This window comes from Tupaia chinensis, unplaced genomic scaffold (genome assembly GCF_000334495.1).
Source record: "Tupaia chinensis unplaced genomic scaffold, TupChi_1.0 Scaffold000253_1, whole genome shotgun sequence".
Taxonomy (NCBI): Eukaryota; Metazoa; Chordata; class Mammalia; order Scandentia; family Tupaiidae; genus Tupaia; species Tupaia belangeri.
Genome location: NW_006159733.1, coordinates 287,151 through 306,381, shown reverse-complemented (window position 1 = coordinate 306,381; position 19,231 = coordinate 287,151). Strand labels below are relative to the sequence as shown.

At 40.8% G+C, this 19,231-nt stretch overlaps 1 protein-coding gene across 1 annotated transcript in view; it reads left to right on the top strand.

The window, feature by feature from the left end:
* Positions 1-599: 599 nt before the first annotated feature.
* The window catches only part of SUCLG1 (succinate-CoA ligase GDP/ADP-forming subunit alpha), a 23,273-nt gene continuing 4,641 nt past the window's right edge, over positions 600-19,231 (top strand). The window contains exons 1-7 of the mRNA XM_006149125.2: positions 600-730; positions 3,703-3,806; positions 6,035-6,151; positions 9,334-9,546; positions 9,686-9,743; positions 10,077-10,160; positions 13,859-14,010. Coding sequence (XP_006149187.1) covers positions 637-730; positions 3,703-3,806; positions 6,035-6,151; positions 9,334-9,546; positions 9,686-9,743; positions 10,077-10,160; positions 13,859-14,010 — 822 coding nt within the window. The 5' untranslated portion in view covers positions 600-636. The remainder of the gene's footprint in view (positions 731-3,702; positions 3,807-6,034; positions 6,152-9,333; positions 9,547-9,685; positions 9,744-10,076; positions 10,161-13,858; positions 14,011-19,231) is intronic.

Here is a 19,231-nt window from a genome sequence, read left to right as displayed (position 1 = left end):
CGTATTTTAAGAAACGGTGTCAGGGAGGTAGCTTTTGTTCTCTCTCAAGACAGCTTTTCCTTCGCCGGCCGCTAGTGCGAGAGAAGGGCCCGTGTTAGCATCAGCAGTCCTCCGGGTCCTCTCAAAGGTAGGTAGCAAGAAGTAGTTATCCTCTTCACAAGCCCGCCCAGAAAGCTGAAGAGGCAGGAGACCGGCCTGGGATGAGGAAAGTTCTGGCACTGCTCTCGCACCTCACCTTGCTGTCGGTTCACTGCGTCTATGCCAAGCCCTCATCTCCTCAGTCTGACACTCCTTTCCCCTTCGCTCGGTTCCCTCAAACTTCCACTTCACTCCACAAACAAGTCCCGGCTGTCGAACCACATTTCCCACAATGCCACGCGCCGACCAGGCTCTCGTTGGGACTTTCCTGAGATGCCTGTATAATTTATGTAATTAAACTTAATATTCTGGGAACAGCCGAGTTATTAGCTTCTCCTCCCATAATATGCTAGTTTTTATTCTCCACCTGCGACGCTCGATGTCCAGTGAAGAGGGTCGGGCGGAGGATAATCTGTTCAGGCGTCTTCTCTGGTCACCCTCCTCCTCCTGCGTCGACCCGTGTTAGGTCCCCTGGGGGCTTGGGAGTGTCATTGGTGGATGACCGCAGCCCTTGCTGCTGCTGCCACCGCGACCATGGTCTCCGGCAGCAGCGGCCTTGCCGCCGCCCGGCTACTGTCGCGCACCTTCTTCCGTGAGTCTGGGAGGGTCTCTCGCACTGGCCTCGCGGGTTCCTGCATTGCCCGGGTCCAGTGTCCCGGCCTCGGCCAAGGCTGGGCCCTCCAGGGCGGGACCTAGGCGCTGGGACTGGAGAGTTCCTGGGGTTCCGGCCCCAAGTCCGGGCCTTCTGGGCTGGAGAGAGCTTTGCGGATACTTCTGTGTCGGGGGCGGGGGTGCGTGACTTAGCACGCTGGCAGATGGTGGTAGGGTGACTGAGCCAGGATCCGAGTGTAGGAGCTCCGCAGACCTAGGAGCATGCTCTTGCCCCCCGAGGTGACGAGTGGTGGGGTGGGGGTGGCGTTTAGATTGGACCTGATCGGAACGAGGGGTGAAGACATCCAGGTTAAATTCAGCTGGCCCGAGAGGTAGTGGAAGGGTGTTTCAGTCGGAAATTAGGAGGTGCAGCTGTCCTCTGCACGGAGGGTTCTACATTTCGAATTGTGCTTTCTGGGGGAAAGGTTACTTCTGCATTTTAGAGTAAGCATAGCCCTGTAAACTCTTAGAAGCGTAGGGTTGGGTGGAATCTTAAACCAGCTTATGTGCAGCGTCTCCCACCAGGAGATGTGCACACTCCAGTCCTGAAAACTTAATACTCAGGGGTGCTAATCTTTCAGAACTCTGATGAAGATTCTTGCTATGGTCAAAAGTTGGTTATAAGAACTTTTGGAATCAGTCTCATCAGAATTTGAAGTCTGGCTAGAACTTTTACAGTCTGTATAGGAATCCTGGGCACTTTTCTTAATTCATTTCTCAACTGTTTCAAATCACATGAAAATAATACCATATTTTAACGAATCTGAGGAACTATCATTGTAGGATAGTTTTGTTTACTATCATTAGTGGAAAATGATCAATCACTAATTAAATTGTGACATACTATTTGTTGTCAGATTTCTCCTGATTTAAGAGATGTTAAAAAGTGGAAAATGTGCATCTTAGAAATAAGTACAGGATGATCTGAATTTCGTGCAGAGTAAGTGAAGCAGTTTATAAAGCACCTGGCGTGTAGTAGACACTCACCCTTAGTTTTCTTTTTCTCTTCCTTTCCTTTGTTCCTAATTCTGCTGCTTATACTGAATCTTAGATGAGACTTTATTCCTTTCTTGACAAGACTGTTTTCTAAAAGTGTGCAATAATGAGTGTGCCCTCAGTAGCCACATTTAATAGTTACCAAATAACTTGAGGACAAAGGTCCAGCTAGATAACATTGGCAAGTAGGAAAGATTTGTTTATTGGGGAGAAATTTTCTGGTAATACTTAGAATAAAGAACAGTTGAGAAGGGGAAAAAAAAAGGGATTAATTATATCCAGTAATCACTTTGATCAGATGAGTTTGAGTACCAGAAATGAGATAGATAGTATTGGATATGAGTCTAAACTGACTTAATCTGAGTCAAATGTGGTTTAAGATACAGAAGGCTGGATGTGCAGCACAGGCACTGTGGTGAGAAAGCCCAGGAAGGAGTTGCCTGCAAGTTACATGTTTTCCCCTAGTTTTTGGTCTGAGGTTCTGAAAGAACCCAGCTTTGGGTAGGTCTGCTCTCTTGCTCTCTCTTTGGAAAAACACCCCCAACAGTGATGTTTTCCATGCTAGTATTTCTTGTCATTGCATCTAAGAAACAAATATTTTCACAAATGCAAAGTAACTTTGAACCAAGTTTAACAACGTAGACAAGAGAAAGTTGTTTAATTTTCTGACATCTTGTTTTTCCATAGAAACATAATTGGGAATGTCCAAAATAATTGCTCTTAAGTATAGAGGAACAATTTTATTTCACCAAAGGAAAGGTATTGTGTAGCCTTAGACCCATAGTATTTTGTATTACAACATTTCTAACATTGGGATATGTCTTATAATTTAAGCCATCCTACAAAAATTGACAGCAGTTTTTCTTTCTTATTAGTACTTAATAGTACTTCTGAGGAATTAATGGTGTTTTAGATTTGATAGACTATGTGGTACTTAGAGCCAACAAGCTTCATCTCTAAGTCAACATTAAATGAATATACAATTTCATACTTGAATGGTAAATTGTTTAGGACTTGGATGGTAAGCTGCTAAGGTATTCTGCTGTATCTTAAGGCCCTATAGGTAGGGACCACAATAGCCTCAAATTAAAAATACATATACATGCAATCCATAAGTATACACTTGTTAAATTCACAAGTATATGGATGAATAAATGAGTAACAGTAACAGGATCATAGTTTAAGAGGAGAATTGGAGAAGTATTGTTTTACAGGTATTGGGCTTAAAAATGTAGGGTCAAATATGGAAAGCATGTGGCTGTTCAGAAAACATTTACAGTGGGAGTGAAACCTAATTTTCAGTTCCTAGATTTAAAAGGAGCCATTTATTGTTGAGTCTAGCTTTCTTTTTGAGGAATGAAAATGATAAACTTCAGCTTTCCTTTCTCATTTAGAGAAGACTTGAAGGTTATGGTTCTTGGTTAAAAAGTGGATCCTAAGACCAGCAGGTGGCATAGTGGTTAAGGCACTGGATTCCCACATTGCTGATTGCGGTTCAAGTGCTTGACCTGGCGGCTGGAAAATCACTCCAGGCGTGCATGCATGCGTGCCCAAAATACTAGTAGAATGAAGGAGAAGGGATTGTGGCATGGTTATCCACCTAGGGGTGGGGTGAATTCTCACTTTCCTTCTCACTGTCTCCCTCTCTCCAGTGAGTGCACACAACCTGTGACAAAAATCTAAAAACAAACAAAAAACGGGTGGGGTGGGGAAATTCTGAAGAGTAGAACAGTTTCTGGTTTGTTTTTCAAATTTATTTCTGTGATCACTGTGTCTCATTTAAAAAATGGCATTTAAATTTGCCATGATCACAGAATAACTCTTGCATTGGGGGAATTTTTTTTTTTCTCACCAAATTAAATTCATGTATTGAAAGCTTAGAGAAATAATAACATGTTATATTTTTTCTACTTCTAGTGCAACAGAATGGAATTCGGCATTGTTCCTATCTAGCTTCTCGGAAACATCTCTATGTTGATAAAAATACAAAGGTTATTTGCCAGGGTTTTACTGGTAAGCAGGTATGTATGTCTACTTTTACTTTAAATTATAGACTAGAGATGTAAAAAAAAAATCTAACTTTTGGGAACCAGCAGTTAGCGTAATGGCTATGTCGCTGGACTTCCACGTAGTCGACCGCGGTTCGTGTCCCGGACCCGGTGGCTTAAAACTCACGCCAGGCGCGTGTGCGTGCGTGCCCAAGATCCCGAGAGGAGAATGGAGGAGAAGGGATTGCGGCGTGACCATCCCCCCTGGGGGGTGATTTCTCGCTTTCTGTCTCTATGTCTCTCTCTGTCTGTCTGGCGAGCGCACGCGCCCTACAGTGAAAAATCTCTCCAAAAAAAAAAAAAAATCTAACTTTTAATTTTTAACATCACAAAAATAATAATATGTAATTGTTTGCATAAAAATATACTGTACAACAATGGGATTGAATTATCTTAGGAGGAGGTTGAGTGCTTTAGTCAGCATGTAGATGAAAATTGTGTTTAAACTTACCTTGAAAATCCTTAGTAGTGCACAGTGTTGGAGACCCACATGCTATATTTCAGAAATTATAACATTATTGATTTTCTTCATTGTTGGAACAGATCATCATTTCTTTGTTAAGCACTAGATAAAGTAGACTGCTTATGTTTAGCTCTTGTACAAAGAAAAACATACCATTAATCATGCCATCCACATTCTGTGTGGAGAAATGTTCAAGTCCAAAGTGGCTCATGGGAACTAAGGCAGGGAGAGGAACCACCAGCGCACTGACTTTTCCCATTTTACACATACTCTGGGGCAAGTGGACTTTGAAGAGATCAGCAGGCTGAAATATTGTAATTCATTCTTATTCATTTGTTTTCATTTTCTGTCCCTCTTTCCTGCCTACGTCATAGAATTTATGTAGGTTTATGTATCTGTAATATGATTCTACACTAAGCTGCTCCTTTCCCTCTTTCCTACCTGTCTATTCCCCATGAATTCTTTCTCTTAATAAGTTAGTATGTGTCCTTCCAGATATTTTTCTATTTTTTCTATACATACAAATATTTATATAATGCATTTTACAGAATTTATGTATATGTTTATATAACATTATATAATTTCTAATATATATGGAGTTCAGAAAGTTCACTGAATATGCATATTATGAGAAAACTATGCATGTATTTGAAAATTTTTTGCTCCAAAATATACTTTAATTACATATTTTCATGAACTTTTTGATTTACCTTCTTATAAAGCATATCTATAAAATAGAGTCCTTAAAGTGAAATTAGATGTCAAGAGTTCTGTGTATTTACATTTTTAACAGCTACTGCTAGGTTGCCCTTTAAAACATTTGAAAATACATACACTTGTGCCATAATATATGCATAGGATATTATTATCACTCCTGAGGGGGGGATGTCCATGCTGCAATCCCTTCTCCATTCTCCTCTGAAGATCTTGGGCATGCATGCACACATGCCTGGTGTGAGTTTAAACTGCCAGGTCCAGGACTCAAACCATGTTTGACTATGTGGGAGTCCAGCGACATAACCATTATGCCATCTGCTGGCCCCTGCATAGAATATTTTTAATGAAGGAATACTACGAAATCAATTAGATGAGACCCATGTGTCTTAACCCAGTATCCTGTCTTTGTTATTAAAGAAGATACGTAAGTTAAAAGTTAATGATTTTTTTTTTTAATTTAAAAGGTAATACTTTTTCTATAATTAAAGGAATTGTCATGTCAGTTCTGCAGTGTTTCTGTAGCCTAGAGCAGAGGTCAGCATTTATGCTGTAAAAGGCCAAATCATAAACATTTTTGTCTTAGTGGGTCATACACAGTCTGTTATAATACAGCATTGTAGCAGAAATAGCAGCCATACAGCATGTGCTTGTCAAGTCCCGGACCCGGTGGCTTAAAACTCACGCCGGGCGCATGTGTGTGCGTGCCCAAGATTCCAAGAGGAAAATGGAGGAGAAGGGATTGCTGTGTGGCCATCCCCCCGGGGGGGGGTGATTTCTCGCTTTCTGTCTCTCTGTCTCTCTCTGTCTGTCTGGCGAGTGCACACACCCTGTAGCAAAATCCTCTCCAAAAAAAAAAAAACAAAACAAAACTGTATTACTAAGATGATGAGAGTGATGGATATATGTTACTGGCTAGGAATAGTTAACCTATTTGTGTTTTCCTCCATTGCTAAGATTGTCTTTGCTTCTCCTTAGGCTTCCTAGTCTGCCCTTCTCACGTGTCTTGTGCTTTTCCCCTTAGGGTACCTTTCATAGCCAGCAGGCATTGGAATATGGCACCAAACTTGTCGGAGGCACCACTCCAGGGAAAGGAGGCAAGACACATCTGGGCTTACCAGTCTTTAATACTGTGAAGGAGGTAATTCATGGTACCCAAGCTTAGTAAGAAAAGCAGGGGAAAAGTGTGAGCATTTTTGGGGTAGAGGTTTTAATTGTGTTCCTTTTGGGAGAGTCACTTTCTATCCAATAACATAGAGAACTTTGAATCTCACTAAACACTAGTGTGTCATTTTTATTTACAAGCATGCATCAAATATTAAAGGAAGAAGTATGGGGGGGCTGGCATCTTGTTAGCTTATTATTTTTTCCTTACCTTTCTCCTTCTAGGATGTTAGTAGTACAGATATCAGCACCCCCCAACCCCCAGCTCTTATTGAGTATGGACTGTGTGGCAGGCACTGTGCTAGGTGCTTCATATACATACCCTATCCAGGCCTCACCACAACCCTCTGAGGTAGGTGCTGTCATCCTCCCCAATTTAAAGGCAAGAATACTGCTAGTGTAGAGAAGTTAAGAATCTAGCTCATAGTCTTACAGCTGATAAATGGTAGAATTAGGATTGCTCGGAGTGAATAGTGTAGTCCTGTTTTTTGAGAGGTTTTCGCTATAGGGCACGCGCACTCGCCAGACAGACAGAGAGAGACATAGAGACAGAAAACGAGAAATCACCCCCCAGGGGGGATGGTCACGCCGCAATCCCTTCTCCTCCATTCTCTTGGGATCTTGGGCACGCACGCACTCGTGCCCCGCAAGAGTTCTAAGCCACCAGGTCCGGGACGTGAACCGCGGTTGACTACGTGGGAGTCTAGCGACATAGCCATTACGCTTACTGCTGGTTCCCTAATGTAGTCCTGTTTGAACAAAATGACCTGCAGAGACAGATTGACAATTGAGGGTCCTAGATTCTTCCCCAATTTGCTGATTTCTTTCCTTCATTTTTCCTTTCTTTAAAAAATTTTTTTTTTTTTCTATAATGTGTGTGCTTGCACATGGAGAGAGACAAAAAGAGAGGACAAGTGGTAAATCACCCCCCTAGCAGGCACGGCCATGCCGCAATCCCTTCTCCCTCTCTCTCTTCTTAAAGGATTTTTGGCATGCACGCACATGCACCTAGCTCGTTTATCGAGCTCTTGGTTGGGACTTAAACCATGTGATCAGCCATGTGGGATCTAGCTGCCTTACCTACCAGCCCATAGAGCTAGTCCATCCCTCTTAAATTTTATTGTAACTGCTTTATGACCTTGAGATACTGAAAGAGGAGCTGTTTTGTTTTTTCTTTCTAGAATTCTTTTAGATAGACTTTTCTTTTGTCTTGAACTTTTTTTGTCTTCTTTCAAAGAAAGTTTTTGTTGCTAAGTAATTAATTAATTATTCATAGTAATATAAATGGATATGGCATTTGGAATATCCTGTATGTTCCTTGACAGGTACTGTTTATTTCTCACCTGTTCAGCTCTTACAAAGAGCATTCTATGTGAGTAGGATAGTGTGATTAGCCAGTACTCGTCACAGTCCAGCTTCTGGCAGTCTTTGTACCCTTAGGGGGAAGAGAACTATGAGACAGATTTTCAGTTAAATACTTACATGACTGTGATTTGACATTATTTGGTTCTTAACCTAGTTTATTTATTTGTTTTTTTTCACTTTGCTACTTCTCTGTTGTCACCTTGAACGGAGTTTTTAAAAAATTAGTTTTAATAATTGGCATCACTTGTAGATGATCTGTCAGCCTCCTTAGACTTGGTTCTTCTGTCAAGATACCTCTTTATTAAGGGTGCAGTAGGTAAAGCTTCTCAGTCTTTGGGGATGTGGGGAATCATTAGAGATGATTCTCAAAGATACTGTCTTTAACATTTGCCCCTTTCCTAGTTGTACCTGTATATTCTGTAGCTTAGTATTCGTATCCATTGTGAAATAGCACAGTGCAGCCTTCCAAAGGTTTATAGCTTGATTACGGTAGAGTTTCAGTGTTTATGGGGTAGCCTGTTTAACTGACAATAGTGGACACTTTAGAATCAGATATGCATAGGTTTACATCTTCATTCTGCTACTTCCTAGCTATCTGACCTCATGTAGTTATTTAATAACTCTTGGCCTTGGCATCTTGATTTTTAAACTGGGGATATTAAACACTCAGGATTATGATGAAGCCTTAATTGAGACTTGCATGGGTCTCACGGGCCTGGCACAGAATAGATACTGCTATTCTTAGAGAATCAGAGATCATTGACAGTCTCTGTCTTCAAGGAGTTTCCATTACAGTAGAAGAGACATGGCCACACATAAAGTGGGCAGAAGGATAAATATGTATTGATATGTATAAAATTCCAGTGCAGGCTCATGTTCACAGAGACGACAGTGGTAAATTCATGATCTCCAAGTGCTTTGCATCCTGAAGGGTGATAACAGTCGATCTTAGTGCTTATTTGATCCATGTTCTTATTTTATGGCCATTTATACATTTAATTTGATTGGCTTATTTCTAATAAATGTGCATTCAGAGTAAAAATTGTCAAGTAGAAAGCTTGATTTTTGCTGTCCTTTGATAGTATTTCCCAAGTATGACTTTTTATTTTAGAGGTTTTTGCTATAGGGCGTGTGCGCTTGCCAGAAAGACAGAGAGATAGAAAACGAGAAATCGCTCCCCAGGGGGGATGGCCATGCAATCCCTTCTCCTCCATTCTACTCTTGGGGTCTTGGGCATGCATGCACACATGCCCGGTGTTAAGCCCCCCAGGTCCAGGACTTGAACCACTGTCGACTACATGGGAGTTTAGCAACATAGCCATTACACTAACTGCTGGTCCCACATATTTTTAAATAGATGTTTGAGAGACAAGTTCTGAGCACCAAGGGTCTAGTAGTTCCTCTCCTGTGAAGGTGCAGGGTCTTTGGTACTGAATAGGTGGTAGTATCTTGGTCAGCAGGAGTCTGATATTAGACAACAAAAATGAGCATGGCCACAGGAATGAGAGGACACAAAAGTGAATTATGAAGTGCTTTCTGGTTTTCTGACATGCTGTTGCCCAAGGGGATGAGATGTCTTAACTCCTTTCAATTCACAGTGGCTTCAACAAACAGGAAGCTGTGCTTGGTTCTACTCTTTTCTGACATTGTAGTGAACTTGAAAATGGGAAGAATGAAGACATCCTATGTCTCCATGCTTGACCCCAAGACATTGTTAAAATCATGGTTATTGAACTTATTTTACGAGGTTTATGACTTAACCAATAATGAAGTGCTTCTTGGTTAATGTTTCAGGCCAAAGAGCAGACAGGAGCAACAGCATCTGTCATTTACGTCCCCCCTCCTTTTGCTGCTGCTGCCATTAATGAAGCTGTTGATGCAGAAATGCCCTTGGTTGTGTGCATTACTGAAGGTATCCCACAGCAGGACATGGTACGGGTCAAGCACAAACTGCTGCGCCAGGGAAAGACAAGGCTAATCGGGCCGAACTGTCCTGGAGTCATCAATGTGAGTGTGGAAACAAGCAGCCCAGAGTTAGCCTCCCAGGCCGAACAGCTTTGAATAGTTCAAGTGTGTTTGTGTATCAGACGTGTGAGTTACAATTTTTTTTTTTAAACTTCTGAAACTATCATTTACTTTCTTTCAGCCTGGAGAATGTAAAATTGGTATCATGCCTGGCCATATTCACAAGAAAGGAAGAATTGGTGAGTATGTTACTTTTTATAAATGAACAAAACAAATTCTTCACCCTAAACTCTCAAACTCATAAAGGGAATTTGTAACTGTGTGGAACAAATTTATCTTAATTAATGTAACTTAGTAGAATTGACCAGGAGAGTTCTGAATCAATCTATAGGCTAAATGGAATGCGCTTATTTAAGAAGCAATTACAATTCTACAGAATCAGTGAAGATTTTCGGGGGGAGAGGCTTTAAGGATATGCCTATGTTAGCTACTCAGAATATTTACAGTTTAGTTTACCATATAATGGTCTATCATATATATGATCTAATATTTTTGTATTCTCTTCCTTTAAGGTATTGTGTCCAGATCTGGCACCTTGACTTATGAAGCAGTTCACCAAACAACACAAGTTGGATTGGGGCAGTCTTTGTGTGTTGGTGAGGGACTTTTACTAACATCATTTTATTGGAATGTAGTATCTTCATTGAATGAGGATAGTAATAATTATTGATTTGATTATTTACAAGTGGTTTTGATAACATCTTATTAAAAAGATATGATGATCTTGAATTAAATTTGCCTAAATGTGAAGCTCTTCAGTGTTCTTTCAAGATTCATGGCCCAAACACATTTTTTAAAAAAAGTTTATTCACTCATTTTGTGAATGAGAAAGATACAGAGAGACAGAGACAGGACTCCTGGCTAGGTCTTGATGCTGCAATCCCCCCTGCCAAAACCACAACCTCTGTCAGTCCCGGAAAATGGGCAGATGCACGCCCAGCATACTCAGGGAGGTCTGGATGCAATCCAGCAACTTCCCCATATAGCTCAGCCTCATAGAGTGTTGCATCTTATTGCTGTGCCATGGCCAAGCACCAATGTTCATGGCCTAAGATCTGAGTTCTAGGTGAAGAGCAAACATCCTGGAGTATGTGCCTGGACCCTGGAGAGCCTCAGTGTTTAAAAACCTCGCTTATTTTGTGTTCTGTGAAGCAGTAGTTATTCATAATAGGACTTTTGTTATCATTGTATTGGGTCAGCAGAAAAGTCATGACTTTTTCTTTTTTCCCTGCAAAAACACGTCATGGCTTTTCTGACAACCCAATAATAAGGTGTAGAACTTAATAGTTGAATGTTTTTGCCATTTACTATCTCATTCTTTTTTTTTTTTTTAAAGAATTATTTACTATGTAAATTCCACTTGTTACTATATTTTTTAATTTGACCAGAGAGAGGGAGAAAGGGAAAGTGAGAAAGTAAGCCGCCAGGTTCAGGACTCGAATCACTGTCGGCCCTGTGGGAATCCTGTGCCTTTAACCACCATGCTACCTGCTGGCCCCTACTATCTCATTCTTAAGACAACCCTCTGAAGTGGCTCTGAGCTGAAAAAAGTTGGCCAAACAGTTGAGGGAGAAGAATTTTTAAGTTCCCCAGGAGCTCTCTTTTGCCACAGTTTTTAAAAAAAATTATTGCATCCTACTTTAAAAATAAAAATTCCAGTCTAGGCAGTGGTGTGATGGTTAAGTCAGCTAGATCCCACATGGCCAACTACCCGGTTCCAGTCCTGGACCCACTGGCTTGAAAACATACTTTGGGTGCATGTGCACACATGCCCAAAATCCTAAAAGGAGGGAAAGGTAGAGGAGAAGGGATTTCAGTGTGACCATTGCCCATGTGGGATGCGTTCTCACTCCATCACCACCGGTGTCTCTCTCTCTGGAGTGAGCATATGTACCCTTTGGTAAAATTAAAAAAGTAAAAAATTTCAGGAAGTTATTACATTTTAAAATAATTTCAATATTTTTTGCCAAAAGCCAGATATCTTAGAATATACTTGAAAATCCTTTCAGAAATATCTTTTATGATAAAGCCATTGTAAAATGTAGCCCCAACATATGATTGTTAAGACACACATTTAAGGAGCCAGCTGGTGACGTGGTGGTCAGGGCTCTGGATTCCCACAAGGTCGACCGTGGTTCTAGTCCCACACCTGGTGGCTTACTTTCATTTTTTTTTGGGGGGGAGAGGTTTTTCACTATAGGGCACGTGTGCTCGCCAGACAGACAGACAGAGACAGAGAGACAGAAAGCGAGAAATCACTCCCCAGGGGGGATGGCCATGCCGCAATCCCTTCTCCTCTGTTCTCCTCTCGGGATCTTGGGCACGCACGCAAATGCGCCTGGCGTGAGTTTTAAGCCACCGGATCCTAGACTTGAACTGCGGTCGACTATGTGGGAGTCCAGCGACATAGCCATTATGCTAACTGCTGGTCCCTGTGGCTTACTTTCTCACCCCTGACCGCCTCCATCTCTTTGATGAGTGCACGTACCATAAAGTGAATTAAAATAATAATGATCAATAATAAATTAAATAAATATTTCTTAAAAAAATAGACATACATTCAATATTGAAAACATTAACTGAGCTTTCTGTGTGCAAAACACAATCTTAGGAACAAGGTAATTTACTGTGATAGAGAATAAGGAAAGGTTTTGAAGCAGATTTGTCTATTCTGTCTTCTTCAACGTCAGTTTTTTAATTTGTCAGTGTAGTATAAGAATGCCAATCTCACAGAGAAGTTGGGAAAATTAGGAAATAATGGATCTAATGTGTGCCAAGCCCCAAGTCTTTACATATGGTTGGCACTTAATAAATGCTAGTTCCCTTTTCAACTTTTGTTTTCAGAGGTTACTGTAAAGTAAGAAATCAATCTTCTCCTCAGTAAGTTTAGTTTAAAAAGGTAGAACACGTAAAAATAACCAAAAATATCTAAAGAAAACTCCCCCAAAACTAAAGAAAAACAAAGTACTATTTTTCATAAAATTTTAATTTGCTGTTTATACTAAGATAATTCATGCATATAATTAGGACAAATCATGTCTTCAAAATTTGTTTTTGAACTTTTGAAGTACTGGTCAATCTGTCTTTGAAAAATCCTTTTGATATTTCCCAAAATAAAAATAAATAAAAATTAAAAGGTAAAACACGGAATCCAGTCTGTGGGGAGATACTCTTTCTTAAATGCCATGTGTTTGGAGTAGTGGTTACCTCACTGGACTCCCACATGGCCACCCTTGGTTTGAGTTCCAGACCTGGAGGCTTGAAACTCAAGCTGAGCATGTGTGTGTGCATGCCCAAAATCCTGAGAGGAGAAGAGAGGAGAAGGGATTGTGTCATGGCCATCCCCCCCGGGGAGTGGTTTCTTACTTTCTGTCTTCAGCGAATGCACATATCCTAGAGCAGAAAAATCTCTCTTAAAAAACAAATGTCATGTGCTTGAAGTAGAACCCTTCTGTGCAGGCTCTGTCATCACCCTCTGGGTGTAAAGGAAAAGGGGCCAGGGCACCCTTCAGCATGTCTCTCATCAGCACTGTGTCTTACTGTGAGTGGTTTTTTTGTGTTTTTTTTTTTTTTAAGAGGTTTTTGCTATAGGGTGCATGGGTGCATGTGCTTGTCAAACCCCCCCCCCTCCAGGGGGATGGCCACACCGCAATCATTTCTCCTCCATTATACTCTTGGGATCTTGGGCATGCACTCACATGCTCCCGGCATGAGTTTTAAGCCACCAAATCAGGGATTCAAACTGTGGTCGACTACATGGGAGTCCTGCAACATAGCCATTATGCCAACTGCAGGTCAGTGTGAATGATTTTTCTGCAGCATGTGGGAGGAAAGAGACTCAGTAAAGGAGTTGAAATAAAAAGAGGGTTGTGTGTGATTATCAGGAACTAAGCACCATTTGGCATTTATACACTATTGCAGACAAATAAATGTAGCATTTTGTGATCTTTGAATGTTAAATGCTAGTGTGTTGATACATTTAAAAATATTAGGAAGAGGGGTTGGCAGGTAGTACAGTGGTTAAGGTGCTAGACTCCCACATGACTAACTGCAGTTCGATTCCTGGACCTGGTGGCTTGCTTTCTCACTTTCCCTTTCTCTCTTTCTCTGTTTCTCTCAGGTCCAATTAAAAAAAAAATGATAACAAATGAAATTAAAAAATAAATAATAAAAAAACATATGTTAGGGAGAAGGGATAGGCAAAATGGGAAACCAGTTGAAACATTTCTTGACCTACATTCCATGGCTTATTCTGAAATTATCAGCTGGTACTGATATCCTTTGACTTTTTCAGGTATTGGAGGTGATCCCTTTAATGGGACAGATTTTATTGACTGCCTTGAAGTCTTTCTGAACGATTCATCCACAGAAGGTATCATACTGATTGGTGAAATTGGAGGTAATGCAGAAGAAAATGCTGCTGAATTTTTGAAGCAACATAATTCAGTAAGTTTGTGTTTAGGAGAACTATAGCTCTTTGCTCTTGAATAATATCTATCAGAAGCTTGTTTTTGAAGTAATTTTTATTTTTTCAAAGATTATTTTTTCAAGAAAATATTGCAGATACAGTTAAATCTTTCTGAGATGGGCCTCCTGTACTGGCCACTCAGAAAATTCTGGATGTTTCTGGGTTGATTCTCCTCCCCCTTTCCCACAATGCCTGTTTTCCCCTCTGAATTCTCCTCTCCAAGCATCACCCTACACTTGGTGGTAGGTAAGCTGGCCTCCTCCTGAATGGAGATTTCTCAGGCCATCAGCTTGGCCCACAGACTTTTGTGTTTCACTTGAGGTTGTTGGTCTTCCTTCTCTTCTCAGGGGAATATGATTGTTCTTTTTTCCAGGCTACCACCTTCTAAAGATCCTATCCTTTATACCCTTTTGAAAGATTTTGCTTCTCTTTACCTTTAGTCTTTCCTTGTAGAATCTTGCCTTCTTCTATCTTCAGGTATTTTCCTTCAAAGATCAAGTAGAAAAGGTTTCTTAAATTGTATCCTGTGGTCTCTCCCTTTGAATTAAATGGAAAGGAGTAGTGTGGCATCACATCATAATTAGCTCCACTCCTGGGCTGAAGAAGGGTGGAGGGAGGCGAGAGAGGAGGCACAGTAATGACTGAGAAGCTCAGTGCCCACCAGCCCCCTCTTGGTAGACACATGCTCTGGCCAATATTGTATCTGAGAACTGTGAGGAAAAACACACAAATGGTTTCCAGAGTTCCTCTGACACTAATGAATGGGGGAAGAAGCATCTTCAGGAGGCAGGCAGGTGGGTGGGGATAACTTTCTGTCTATGCTTGTGAAAAAAATTGTGTGAAAGAACTAAATGGCACAGACTACCAGCAAGTTAGAGGAACCAATAATGTCACCTTCAGGGTGGTATACACACAGCAATGCATATTTATCTGTGTTTCAATCAATTTTAAAGGACTATTTTTTTAAGTTTCTTTCTTTTGAGAAGGTGGGGGCACGCCCAACAGAATTTTTACTCCATGCTCCAACCCCAGCTTCCCTCAGCCAGGATTATGGGCATGCATGTGCATTCAGTATGCACAGGGACACCTTGGATGTGAACCCAGGACCTTCTGTATGGTTTCAGCAGTGTTGATCATTGTGTTACCACTGTGCCATGGCAGTTGGCCAATCAAAAGTCTCTTCTGAATGTATTTAATTTTCTTCTGTGATGATTTACATTTTTAACCTCCATATAAGATGTGACCCAATTTCCCCTCACTCTTTTGGATCTCTTTAGTTACTGTTCATTCACTTCCTCATCCCCAGCAGCTTGGCTTCTGTCTGCTATTTAGAAATTATGTGACCTTAGGAAAGTGTCTTAACCTCTCTGCCTCACTTACATAATTGGCAAAATAGGGAGACAGTGGTACCTGCCTTACAGAATTGTTGTTAATGGTTGTGAAATTTAAGTAGCTTAATGACATAAAGCATAGTAGTACCATAGGAAGATTCTTAGTGAGCTTTTTTTATTGTTGAATTTTTTTATTTTTCTGACATTGTTTGTATAAAAGTCACTAGGGATCTCAATTCATTCTTCATCTACTCTGTCCTCTTCATTTCTCTCCCTGTTTTCCTCCTCTTTATCCTTCTCTGGACCTACCTTCTATACCCATAGCTTAAGTGTGAATGATAATATCATAAAAACAGAATCACACTTCATGCAGTTCTCACAGCGGACAGCTGAGAACTACCTTTTATCTCTCTTACCTTGTTTCTCCTCCCTTATTCAAGGTCTGTCTCAGACCTCGTTGGTAAATCTAGCCTCAGAGCCTCACCTACAACTAGTTCCTCTGCTTTGGTTTGGCCCTCATCTCACCCTATCTGGGCCATGTCAAATAGTTCCTCCCTGATGTCTACACCTTTTTCAGTTAGCTGCCTTTCCTGGGTAGTCCTGCTTGTAGCCACCTAAATTATCTGCCCTTCTGAAGCATAGGCATTGTTGTAATGGGAAACCGGATACAGTGTTTCCCATTACACATCAGATGAAAGACACGTGTAGCAGGATATTCCAGACAACCACCCTAACCTTCCTGTTAGATCAATGTCCCACCTGATACCAGTTTTCATTCTTGGTCGCCTTTGCTTATCCTCCTCCATGCCAGGCTTAATATGTGACTCTTATTCTAGACTGACCTATGGATAGCAGGAAACTGGTATCTTTGGTTCCCCAGCATAATAGGTACCAATAAATGTTGAATAAATGAATGACTAAAGTAGGTTGTTAGGAGATTGAAGTAAAATATTATTAGATTTTCTTGAATTTAAAAAAGTTGTAAGCACCTACTATAGCAGAAAATTGGAAGTAACCTAATTGCTCATCAGTATATATCTGGTTAAATTAACTTACCACGTGAAATGGGATATTATGAAGCCATAAAATTAATAAGGCAATCTTGCAGGGCCTGAAATGGAATAATCATCTATACATATTTTTAATTAAAAAATCATATAGAATATAAATAAAAGAAACTCACAATTTAGGTAAAAATTAACTTTTTCTTTAGGAAAAAAGGAAATTAGGCTAATATACCCGTTAAAGTGAATTTTAAAATATACATGGTCCCAACTTTGAGTCCCTTGAGTAACTTGGAATTTAGTAGGAAAAGTAAATGTATATATTTTGTTTTAATCAGCAATGTTTTCCTGTTCTTGTTTAGTTCTTACAGAACTTTTGCTTTTTTCTGTTTTTAGTGTTTTTTTTTTTGTTTGTTTTTGCCATAGGGTATGTGTGCTCACCAGAGAGGGAGTGAGGGAAAGTGAGAATTCACCTCCCTTTGGAATGGCCATGCTGCCATCCCTTCTACTCTAGTCTCCTCTTAGGATATGGAACTAATTTTTTTCTTTTATTATTATTATTATTTATACATTTAATCACTGTACATCATTTAGACTATAAAGACTCTACCTAGCACGTTTTATTGAGGACCTAATGTGTACCAGATTCTGGGTGAAGCAGTTCAGATGAGATAAAGTATAAAACACTTGGAACAATCCTGGGCCTGCAGTAAGTGCTCAGGAAATGTTATCTGTTGCTATCACTACTGTTATTGTTATAGTGATAATAAATATTTGAAAAAGTAACGTTAATCCTTATCTTACCTTTTTAATAAGACACTTGTTTTTCTTCTACAAATGGGCATACAGCCAGTGAACAAAGGAGTGAAATTCATACCCAGGGCTGTCTGACTTCTCCATTCCATTGTGGAAAGGTCGGAGTCAGGTCACAGGGGTTAAGGGCAGAGAGTCAACAGTCTTGGGCATATGCTTAGAATATACTGATAGCACCCGAACTCATTGTTCTGTCTTTAGATTTTCACACTTCTTATTTCTGTGTCCCATTTTCACATTACACTTGCCCATAGTCTTCTAATTTTATATGTCTCTGCCTAAAAGACCTCTAGTGACTCTGTAAGTGGGACAGAATGTACATTTGTTTGACATTCTAGGTGTACCATAATCTTACTCTAACAATATTACCATTTTGGGGCCTGGCGGAGAGGGATCAAATAGAAATTAATACCATTCAAATATGAGGTTCTCCTTCTATGCAGTGCCCATGAGTTAATGATTGAGTGACTTGTGGAATCTTTTTAACACAACCTAAACCCACTCTTTGCTTATGGCAAGATACCGCATGCGAAGTTGTTCTCAATGGTGTTGGGACAAAATGTCATGGCTTAGGTACTATGTCACTTTTTGCTTGTTTCTTATCTCCCACGTCAATAGTAGATAGGAACACGTTTTTCTCTTATTATCATCCTTACATGGCAAGCTGCTTTTTTTAACCCTATATCACAGGTACGACGTAGGTGCTGGGCATAAGGTAGTAAAAGAGAACATGATATCTGTCTTTAGGGAGTGTGGTTTAGTCGTGGAGTGTGTAGGATTAGGTTACAGCCAGGGTACTGAACATAACAGTAGAAGCATGCACGAAGCATAGCAGGGTCACTGAATTGATGATCAACTGTAGGGATCTCTGTACAAAGTGTGGAATGAAGGGCCAGGAAAGTCTTACGGGGGAAGAGGAGGCTTGAGCCAAGTGTTAAAAGTTAAGTGAGAATTTGTCAAATACCCAAGAAGGTGAGGACATTCTAGGTAGAGGCACAGAGGTGGAGTAGTCTGGGGCCATTGGAAGATAAAGAGGAAGGAAAACCAGAGGGTGGAAAAGTGGAGGTAAGCATGTCAGCCCAGGTAGCACCTAGCAGGCTGACACTTTGGCATGAACCAGGGTTGGCGGTGAAACCAGACTCATCATCATTCACTGCCATGTACTGTGGTAATTTAAAGTCAGTTTCACTTAATAATGTCTTTGCTAAAGCAATAGAAATTATGAATTGTATTAAATCTCCACCCTTTCATCAGTATTCTGTGATAAGATAGGAAGTAAAGCAATTTTAAAATAGAGTTGTGAGCCAGACTAGCTGCTTTTATCACAGAACACCAGTTTTACTTGAACATGACTTGCCAACAAACTGGTTGTTCACACTTGAATATTTGGCAGACCTTTCATCAGAAATAAACAAAGCAGGGCTATAGCTTAGTGGTTAAGGGAGCCAGATTCCACATGGCCACACATTCGTGCTTCGAATCCCGGCCCCAGCGGCTCGAAAAACATGCCAGGTACATGCGTGTGCGTGTCTCAAATCCTGACAGGTTAGGAGTTTGGAGGAGGCATCGTGACATAAGCATGCCTGACTGAGGGATGCTTTCTCCCTCCCTCTCTCTCTCTTGCTCTGTCCCTGTTTCGCTCCGTCTCTGGTGAATGCACATGCCCTCTGGCAATAAAAAAGAAAAAGAACAAAGCAGGTTCAGGCATATGGCACAGGCGGTAGGACGTTATTGTGCAATGCTGGAGCCATATAGGGCCCTGGGTTTGGATCCTCAGTCAGCCAGAATAGGCTGGAATGTGCCCATGATATGCCTGTGATCCTGCTGGCTGGAAGGTTGTGGTGGAGAGGTGGGATCATGGCATGGTGAAACTTCGTCAAGGGTACATGTCTTTCTCTCTCTCAAGAAAGGGAGGAGGGAGGAAGGGGAGAGGAAAATGAACAAAGCAAACCAGCAACACCAAGAAAAACAACTGGTAGTATTTCTTGCTAATGCTAAAATGTGAACTTCCAAGTGAAAGCTTGTATCTGCCACCAGGAGGTTGACAACTT